At 41.3% G+C, this 10,690-nt stretch overlaps 1 protein-coding gene across 1 annotated transcript; it reads left to right on the top strand.

Annotated features, from left to right (window-relative positions):
* The first annotated feature begins 1,287 nt into the window (after positions 1 to 1,287).
* On the top strand, positions 1,288 to 8,986 carry LOC144128467 (chitinase domain-containing protein 1). Its single transcript, XM_077661893.1, has 9 exons — positions 1,288 to 1,443; positions 1,565 to 1,726; positions 1,823 to 2,003; positions 2,064 to 2,232; positions 5,007 to 5,099; positions 5,190 to 5,288; positions 5,710 to 5,862; positions 6,230 to 6,310; positions 8,655 to 8,986. Exons 1-9 carry the CDS (start codon positions 1,318 to 1,320, stop codon positions 8,794 to 8,796), a joined length of 1,206 nt encoding a protein of 401 aa, XP_077518019.1. The 5' UTR covers positions 1,288 to 1,317; the 3' UTR covers positions 8,797 to 8,986.
* The last annotated feature ends 1,704 nt before the right edge of the window (positions 8,987 to 10,690 follow it).

Raw genomic sequence — 10,690 nt, 5'->3', positions numbered from 1 at the left:
GTGAATAATACACCGTCGACAGCCACCGAATTAACTAAAGTCAACTATTAAACTTTTTAGACCCTACTGCTAGCGTACATGCTGACATTGGAAATTTAAATGCGGACGCAGTCCTGCGCAACTTTAGTTTGTAGAATTCTCCTAGCACATGCGTGTTCCAAAATATTCGCCTCCAACTTCACAGCTCAATCAGCAAAGCGAGCGCGTAGTACAAGCCGGTGACAATCAGCCCAAAACTCCTCCCGCTCGCAGCTTTCCGTACTCTGTTTCGTCTGCCAACGACATAGACCGGCAGTGGAACCCGATTTTTACTTTCGGTAATCGAAACGGAACACATGCTTACACAACACCTGCGTAACACTAGAGTGGAGTTTCGCGTTCATTACCACCGTCTTGAGTTGAAACTTTCGGGGCGAATATATCGTAAACGCGTGTGTTAGCGAAATTCCACCAAATAGAATTGTCTAGGGGTGCGACCACCTTTCGATTTCCGAGATAAGCATGCACACTAGTGCAGAGGCCTAAACAATTGTTAATTGATTCTAGTTAATTAAGATGATGACAGTAATTATTATTATATCATTTTGCGACCTCCTGTTCACGTAAAATTTGTGGGAAAACGGTTTTCGTGTACTGCTCACAGTTCTAAAAATCAGAAAATTATAATTTTCAACACCCTGCATAATGCTCGCAAGGGACCATGGAGTATGCGCATTGGTTAGAAGAAATGCACAGGGAAAAAAATGGGTCTCTGTCCTGAACTAGACATGGAAATGTTTTTACTTATATTGCCCTATTTCTTGAGATGTTGTGGAGTTGGGTCAAGGATCAATTATTGTTATTATTACTTGTTTCATACGTCTTCGACAATAGTGAAGCGACATTGCTGAAGTTTCGCTTTTCAAAATCAGTTTTTCACGGGATGCTCTGCACAAGCAATGTTTTTGCCTTGTTGAGGTTCTTCGCGTCCGCGGTAATGTTAAATCTATGAATAGGCAGAAGGCCGTGGATAAAGCGAGTTTGCTGCATTCTGTCCCCTACGCTGGCTTTTTAAGAAAGAGTATGAAAATGCCGCCAGCAGAGCAGACGACAAATGTGACCGTGACGTCACGCAAGTGGCGCTGGCACACCATTGACCAAGCCATAAAAATTGTGATTTCTTTTCTAAAACAAATTGTTTATTTTTGAATATAATGCAGATGATAATTAAAACTTCACAAAAATAGTTTTGAGACTTTTTATTATATGGCAAGTCAGTTTTGTGATCAGGCTTTGAACTGAAGTCAAGCCAAAGCTAGGCAATCCAATCTAGAAGAAATGTGGCAGCGCGTCTTTTCGGTTTCAAAAATGATAACTTGCACTTCAGCTGTATTCCTGGCGTTATGTCTGTTTATGCCTGCTGCACATGGAACTATATCCCCTTCCGACAAAAAGAAATCAAAGGTGACTGTAACTAGCTTGAATGTGTCGAGAATCCGCGCCCATGCACTGTTTTGTCGGGCTGCAACTATGTATTCGTGGCACTGCTAATTGCAATCTATTTCTTCTTTCTCCAACCTTGCAGGCCGTGGAAGCGTTGGATCCTGGTCCCGCAGACGTTTTTGAGCGTGGCTTAGTAAAGGAAGCTTTCAAAGTTGGCGACATCTTGAAGCATCATCGATCTTACTGCAACACAAAAACTAGAGAAAGTCGTTTTGGAGGCACTGTCTTGGGTTACGTGACACCGGTAAGTAGGAAGCAGCTTTTCGCAACTGCTGTACTACTTTGATGGTGGCAAATAAGACAGCTTTGTTCTGATCGCTGATAATTTTTTGCTCCGCAGTGGAACAATCGTGGCTACGACATTGCTAAAATATTCGGTAGTAAATTCAACTACGTCTCCCCAGTTTGGCTTCAGCTCGAGCTCTCGCAAGAGAAATCGGGATTTGCAGTCGCGGGACAACATGACGTCGACTTGGGCTGGATCCAAGACGTGAAAACGGCTGGAAAAGCAGTTAAACTAGGTATGTGACTCATTTTTGTGGTTTGATATCATGTGCTTAGGATAGTTTTCGCTTCTTCAGTTCCTAGGGTTTTGTTTGAGAGGTGGACGCCGCAACAGCTATCCAAGGTAGCGTCATCTAAGAAGAAAATGACTTCAATGGCATCAGTGTTGATTGAAGTGGCGAGAAAAAGTGGCTTTGACGGATATGTTTTGGAATTGTGGTCACAGTTTGGAGCACAGCTGGCCACGTAAGTGTGCGACTGTTTAGCTTCAACTTGATCAGTCTTTTTTGTGCTGAGCGACTGCTCTCTTTTCGGACTGCATAATATGCAGTACTCAGTCTGGTGTGATGTTGAGCATGAGTTATTGAAGTCTGCATTGGACTTTTTATGTGTAATTCATGGCTAAAAATTTTATGGTGAAAGTTTTTTTTTTATTGCCTTCCACTTTATTGTGTACATCTCTAGAGTTCTACAGTGATTTCAAACCATATCTTAACTGGTGAATTAGAACAGGAACACAATGTAGGTGGAACACTATAGTGGGATACAACTCCCCAACAAAGGACCCCCTTCCAGTCAATGGTATGGGCAAATTCCCATGAACCTGATTGCGGGACAATACAGGGAGCCATGTGACAATGCAGGGAGCCAACTATCCCCTTTCATCTACCACTCCCTGCATTGTCATGCTAGCAGGCTGATGAGAATCTGTGGATGCCATTGCCTGCTGAAAGGCGGTTCTTTGATGCCAAAAGCTGCTTCATTATGACTCCTGCATTTGCCCTCGCGTCAGCTATTGCTGGCTTAGTCTAGATACTTCGCTGTCTTATAGTTAGGGGCTGGACTTTTTGGTGTTTGTTTCAATTTTTTTCCTGCAAATATTATTTATATTGATCAGTCACCATTTTTTTGTCGATGATATGATGTGCTGAGCTTGTGTGGTGAGCAGTCGGTTAGGTGTGCCTTGACCATTTTGTCTGCGTGAGCAGTCATTTTACTAGTAATTAATGCACGCCCAAGTGCTAGGACAAATACCAAAATGTAACGGGAGCTACATAATGGAGCTGTCAGGCAAAAATATAAGTGGAGATTTACAAGGAAGTGCTAAGACGAATAACATAGTGTAATGAGAGTTACATAGTGGAGCCGTCATACAAAAATATAAGTGGAAATTTACAAGGAAGGGCTAAGACGAATAGCATAGTGTAACAGGAGTTACACTTTGTTAAAAATGTGCCAAAGGGCATATTTGCACAATTAAAAAAAAATGCACTTACTGCCTTGAGTTGTAATGGCAATCACGTGGTGCCTCATGCATAAATTAATGTAATGGTATCAGCCTTACTACCATTCATGACCTACTGAGTTTGCCACAACTCATTTGCTTGAGCAGTGCGTACTCTCGTCCCCATTCCACGCACACAAAAGCATGAAACTTTGTACCAACTTCATTTATTCATAATTTTCAGTCAGATGAGGCATCTTTACTGCATTTTCGAGCTGCATTTACCAGCACTTCTGAGTCCTGACACATACTCTTGGCTTGTGTGCAGACACGCGAGTTTATGGTTACTTTTCCAGCTTGTCAAGCAAGAACAGTGATATTTTCGGAAAAATAGATTTTATATTACACTTGAACGACTTTGCATGCTTATTGGCACATTCAGGTGAAATTATTGATGCCTTGTCGGCGATATCATTGCCGTGACTATCATATAATGACATTAACAAACTTAAGCCCTTAAGCATTTACGGCCATTTCCTGTGCACATGTGGCACGCGTATAACTCCTACTCCATAGCCAGCTAATCGTGACGTTCATGTTAAGGATCCTGACCTTTTTGAGTTAAAACCAAATCCCAAGAATTGAATTCGGCACACTTTTAATGTGTTTCTTTTCTTCGAATCAACCGAAAAGTCCAACACCTACTTATAGTGCATTTTTTTCATTCTTTGGTAGTTGCCATCTGCAATTCTCACTCTTTTCAGGGTATTTCATTCCAGCATTGTGCAAGTGTGAAATGACAGTGCAACATTTTTATTTGAATTGTAAGTGAGACATAACTACCGGAAAAGGGTCTGATACATTGTCAGCAGCTTGTACTTTCTGTCAGCCTCCCAGTCAAAACATGTGTATATTTTCTTTCTTGCCTTTGTCTGTAAGAGCCTGGTCGCATCTGATTTAAACTAAAGCATTTTTTGTGGTCGGTTGAATTGAGGAACTGACAGGTAATAACCTTTCTTAAAAAAACTGCATTATGCTTTAATGTTGTAAGAGAGGATTGGAAAACCTTATGATCAAATTGCATTTCTTTCTGAAGTGTTAATCTTATGAAGGCTTCTTAATTCCTACTTAAATTCAGTAGGAACTGTAATGTTGGATTCTAATATTTAATGACTGTTTGCAGTTCTCGTTGTAGACTACAACTTTGAACTGTTTTAATCTGGGTAGCTTTTAAATCAGTGCAGAAGGGTAGACTCCTCTGTTGCTAGAATGTTTTTGTTTCTTTACATGCTAGAGGTTTGTGGTAAAATTCCTTGCATATTGTTTCTCTCCTTGTTGGAATTGCTTGGCACAAAATCTAAATCAGCTAAAGCAAACAGGAGAACGCTCGGTAAACCTACAGCACTGAGCTTGCACCAGGCGTCTCACTTCGTCAACCTTGCCATTCACATCATCCGTTCCAATATTTATTGAAGTATGATCATAACAGTGTGCTGCCTTTGCGTAGTAAGGTAATTGATTATGCATAGCTAAGTTGACTGGCTGAAAGACCTAGATGCGAGTTCTTTGTTAAGTATTGTGCAACAAAATAGTTCTCCCTTCACCCACCTCGTTCATGTATCATTAAATAGAGCTGCATGAACTGCGGACGGATTTTTTCATCAATTCAACTCCTTGGCCGGTAACTAAGTGCAATCACTGTTTTATGGCGTTTTAATAGCTTTCTTTTCTGTGTGTAAATATCATGATGTCATTTATGGCTAAAATAAGAGTCACAAACTTCTCAACAATATAGCGACATGACAAAGCTCGTCCAGCATTTGGCCAAGGATCTACATACTGAAAACTTGGATCTGATTCTGGTCATTCCTCCTGCTGTGTATCAAGGGTGAGTGAACGCTTTGTATACACATACCTTGCATTTTTCACATCTTTTGATTGCTCATCACAATTGTTTTCTGTTTACCAAATCTGGCAGGGATGTGCCTGGGATGTTTTCAAAGAAGGACTTTGACAACCTTGCCACTCATGTGACTGCCTTTAGCCTTATGACCTATGACTTCTCAAGTCCACAAAGGTAATAGGATTGCCATCTTTGCTAAATCATATTGAGAAATAGCTGCATAAGGCTCTAGGGAGAAATAGTTCTGACAGTCAGGATGTGGAGGGTCTTTGTTTGAACTTGAAACACCGAGAGTTTACAGCGCTTTGTTAAAATTTGTTCACTCAATTCGCATAAAAATGTAACCATTTCTGTAACTGTGTACTCTTTCCTGCCTCCAAAGTGAGAATAATTTAGTATTCCTTTGTTGCATTTTTGAATTTTTTTATGAAAAGCCTGTTTCAGTAGCCATGTAAATTAGCTGTGCAACTGCTATGGTGTTATTACATCACGAAATGTATAGTTAATGGCAGCTCTTGCATGGAGTCCTGTTTGTTCAGTATACAATTGTCAGTTTGATTAGTAGCGTGGTATGCGATTCTGCCTACATTTTCAGACCAGGCCCAACAAGCCCCGTTGAATGGGTTCGCAAATGTGTGGAGTTGTTAGCTCCTGAAAAGGATGATAAACGTACAAAGATCCTTCTGGGCCTCAACTTTTATGGTTATTCATACACAAGCGTTGGCGGAGGACCAATCCTGGGAAGCCAGTGAGTAGCACTTCACCCTAGCAGACGTAGCAGAGAATATACACTCAGAAAAAACTAGTTTGAAATGCATTCTTTACTCAACTTCTAGGTCAGCTAACTAGCCCTCTTGTGCAACATGTTGCTTTGCATCACATGTAGCGTAAAACACTGTAGTCAGTAGTAATGCAATGATACAGGCACTAATAAAAAGTTTGCAGGGGTAGCATTTCCTCCTCGTGAGTGTGGTGAAGCAAAACAAAATAATACGATACTACCACTGCCACAGCTGCGTTCAACAACTTTGATTTGGCAAGAATGCTTGCATGTGCCATGTTCTGTTGTACCACATGCCAGAGTATCCATGCCAGTGCAAAATGACTATTTACAGGCTGATCCAAGAGCTTTCAAAGGGAAAGAAGGCACTTGTAAACTGGGATAGTCAAGCTGCGGAACACTACTTTGAGTACAAGTGAGTTATTAGTTGACTCCAGATAAAATTCAATACATATGTGGCCAGTTTGAAGGGGTACGCAAGTTTTTTTTTGAAAACATGGCTTGCAGTGAAGAAAAATACTAGTATATATACAACCTTTGTCCATAAAGTTTCGAGACTGATTTATTTTCTTCTCTAGAAATGATTTCCCAAAACAAATGTTGGTGCGTATGTGTAGCACCATCTTTTTGGGCTAACCTGAGCTATTTATGTTAATTGCTGAGGCAGCAGCTAGATGGCACTACATGTAAAAAAAAAATATGTTGTCACTAGTAGTCTGCGCATTCTACTGTGAGTGAATGTGGAGAGATAGACGTCCGCCTCGAACAGCTTGTAAACAGAAAATTCTGTGTGAAGCTTGGCAAGACTGCCACACAGACGTATGATCTCCTTCGTGATGCTTACGGCAACGAGACATTAGGCCGGGTGCAAGTTTTTGAGTGCCACAAGGGGTTTGTTTCGGGGAGAACGTTGACGGAAGATGACACAAGGCACGGGTGCCCTTAAACCTGACGGAATGAAAACAACGTGGCTTGGATAAGGGAAATTGTACAGCGAGACCACACCATTATAATCCGCATGCTATCAGATGCTCTCGACATTAGTAAGACAACATGCCACCAAATTTTGCGTGAAAACTTGGGGAAACGAAAGCTGAATGCCAGACTTGTGCCGCACTCCCTCACATAGGACCAGAAGGACATGCGGACATCAGTGAGCGCTGATTTGCTCTCCGAGGCAGAGAAGGATGCTGCATTCGTCGACAGCATCATTTCTGAAGACGAAACATGGTGTTTTCAATACGATCCTCAAACAAAGAGGCAGAGCGCCGAATGGCGGTCCACAAGCTCTCTGGTGTCGAGAAAGGTGCGGCGATAGAAGACCGAAACAAAGACGATGCTGCTAGTTTTTTTTCGATGCCAGAGGTGTCATACACCACGAGTTCATCCCACAAGGGCAGATGGTGAATCAGGAGTTTTATGTCCACGTGCTCCAACACATGCGTGATGCACTGCGACGCCATCGCCGCGAGCTATGGGCATCTGGACAATGGAGCCTTCTCCATGATAATGCAAGGCCGCACACTGCTCTCAGCGTGACAAAATTTCTCAACAAGCACAGCATTACTGTACTTCCCCATCCGCCATAGTTGCGTGACCTCTCCCCATGCGATTTCTTCCTGTTTTGTTGTGTGAAGAGAGCCCCAAATGGTTGCTGGATGGGGAGCGTGGAGGCCATTCAAGACGCCAGGACAAAGGAGCTGACAGCCCTGCCAAAAGAAGCGTTTTCCAACTGTTTCCAAGACCTCAAGAAGCTGTGTGTAGACTGCAAGGGAGACTATTTCGAAAGGGTTTTGCACAAATGATTTCAATGTTAAACGCATCTTTTTAAATGGACTCAGTCCCAGAACTTTATGGACAAAGGTTGTATGTTGCATTTCTTCTTTGACATTACAATTCCAAAAAGTGTTTACTTGAAGTTGTACATTAAAATATGGGTATGCATACTGTAACATTCTCTTGCAGTCTGTAACAAAATGTAATATTAAGCAGAGACAAATGTTTCAGAATTGAAAGGAGCCTTAGTATGAGTTTTTTAAACTTGCTTTTGACCAGCGTTTTTAATCTTTGCTTGAACCACATTTGCAGGAGCTATGCAAAGTTTGCGGTGAAATTTGAAGTTAAATTTTTAGCCACGAGTTGTGAAGTGCACAGTGTCATGCTGTACAAAAGGTCTTTTTCAAGACCACAAAAAACTGGTTTGGTTGACTAGAATTTGCAGTGCATTGAAACAAAAACAGTTCAGAAAGGATGTTACAAGGTGATGAATATTAGCTCAGAATTTAATACACACAACAACGTTATACAGTAGTATGCACACTTTGGTGCCGTGTCAACTGTGCATTCTGGTATATGGTTCTTGTATTGAATTCGGGGTCTATAGCACCTGACACTATGCCTTTTGTGTCTTCATTTCATTGCACTGTGAATTGAGAATTCCTTTATTTCTGCATTACCACAACAGGCACCATATAAGTGTATAGGCTTCAATAAGGACTTGTTTGCTGCATACTTACCGTGCCTGTAATAATTTCCACTCTTATACTTGTCCCTGTATTTTGTTCATGATATCTGCCAGCCAGTGGCGCATACTGCTGTGATTTTTTTTTCTGTGTCCACCGGCTCATGCGGCACTAGTATTGATTTTAGACCGGCTAGCACAAGGGCAGACACCTGCGTAATTCCAAATTCTGCACCTAACCGGGATTCTAGCAAAGCAAACATGTGCCTTTCTCACATCAGTCACTTTCTTGTTATAGGTTGCAGGACGGGAAACGGACAGTCTTCTATCCAACGCTTCACTCAATAAACCAGCGAGTCAAGCTAGCCGAATCTTTAGGCACTGGACTGGCCATCTGGGAGCTTGGGCAAGGTCTAGACTACTTTTATGACCTTATTTAAGCCGGACAGCCCTGTTCTGCATTTGTTTCTCGAATTGCAGTTAAATTTTACTTAGCTTGCTCAATGCATCGGACCATAAAATATCATCTACATACCGCTTACCTTTTCCACAGGAACCAAAACATTGCTCCTGTTATGCTATTTCTCTTTTTGTTGTGTTATATTAAAGTCTAACATTCTTGTTTTTCTACTCCTCTGTGTAATGCTTTGAATGTCAGCTGCTGCACCTCTTTTCCGGGCTTTCATGGACAGTGATCAGATTATGTACTGGGTTGCAGTATGGCACAAGTTCTCGAAATAAATGAGACTGAGCTTTGTATGCAAGACTATGCCTTCTGCATGTGAAGTGAGGGTAGGCACAAATAGTATTGCAAGAAAAAAAAATGACTGCATGCAGCATTTTATTGACAGTCTCTGCAGCACATAACTGCAAATTGCTTGCTTTGCACCAGGCTTTGGCTGAGATGACACACGTTAAACTGCAAGCACTCTCAGCACCTAATCTATCAGCTTCACTTTTAAAGTCTAGCCTTGAAACGGTTTTAAGTAATGACTTACAAAACATACTCCCTAGGCAGAAACTATGGGTGGGCTTTCTAAAAAGCTTAAAAATATGCAGCAAAAAAATACAGTAGAAAAGAGTGAAGCTGTGTCTGTGGAAAATGGATATAAAAATGCTGATCACAGATGCATAAAACTGGCTGTTCGGTACCAGGCCTAAATCGCATCATTTAGAGGCATTTTGCAGACGTGCAATAACAGTAAGTGCTCTTTAGAAGATGTTGAATGCACATAACAGACTCTTTTCCCTTAGTCTAGAGGATTTTTTTGTGAAAAAAGGAGTTAACCAGAAACGACCTGATGCTTCATTTGGTACGCGCACAAAGTATGCTTTAGTGCAATATGTAATTTGAAACTGGTGTAACTGGTATAACAGAATCATGTTGACTGAATTTTGGTATGCTGCGATGTTTCTTTCATCACTCGAGTCTCGGCTTTAAGCCTAATGAATGGCTTGCGAATGGCAGAATGCTGAAGTCAAATACTATCAAGTGGAGCTGAGTTTTTAGAGAGCTGGCAGCATGATTTGCAAGAGGAAACCACTCACCCATGGTGTAACTACGGTCAACCGTCAGTAATTATAAACTTGATGGGGGACAAAAAATTTGTTTCAATCAGGTGGAGTTTGAATTAAAAGTAGGCTTTTTATTACACTTGATGTTGCGAGAACTAGAACACTAGTTCAAATAAAAATGGGATGTTTGAAATAATTAGTCATCTGTGAGTCTGTGCAGTGTGCAGCAATCACCTGCAGTGTATCCTGCTTGTTCCTTCCCAGTTCTTAAAGCAATAGTTTTGAACGAGCATTGCACTTCATGTCTGGGAGCTCTTCTTTTGGGATTTAAACTGTCGAACAAATAACAGGATTAAGTGTTGCAGTGTTTTAATAAGAGTGTTAAGAAATATGAAAAATATGAATGTAGATTTATATGGCTGTCTTAATATGGCCTCAGGAGCTGCCACTGACAGAATGCAGCCATGTGAAAGTTAATTGTGTCCTTCAAGCATGTTATAATTTTACTGTAGTGCTTTGCATTATCATTTCTTGGGAAATTTTCAAAGCTGAATTCTTGCCAGGAATTCAGGAATTCCTTGTATAGGCATCCCTGTTAAGTAGCACATTACAGGATTTTTTGCACAACACTGCTGCAGTGCAGCTGTTTTATACTCCGAGATGTATTTGTTCCACGGCCGAGCTCAGCTAAGTCTCTTTCACTAGTAGGCAGCTTCAAACCTTGTAACAAAAGAACTGTAGCGCGACCAAGACGAACACAAGACAGAGGCACACAGGTCTAGCGCTAAACTTCAAGGAAATGCTTCCGTTGGTTATGTG

The sequence above is a fragment of the Amblyomma americanum genome, chromosome 4, assembly GCF_052857255.1.
Source record: "Amblyomma americanum isolate KBUSLIRL-KWMA chromosome 4, ASM5285725v1, whole genome shotgun sequence".
NCBI classification, from domain to species: domain Eukaryota; kingdom Metazoa; phylum Arthropoda; class Arachnida; order Ixodida; family Ixodidae; genus Amblyomma; species Amblyomma americanum.
This window is presented reverse-complemented; position numbering and strand designations above follow the sequence as displayed.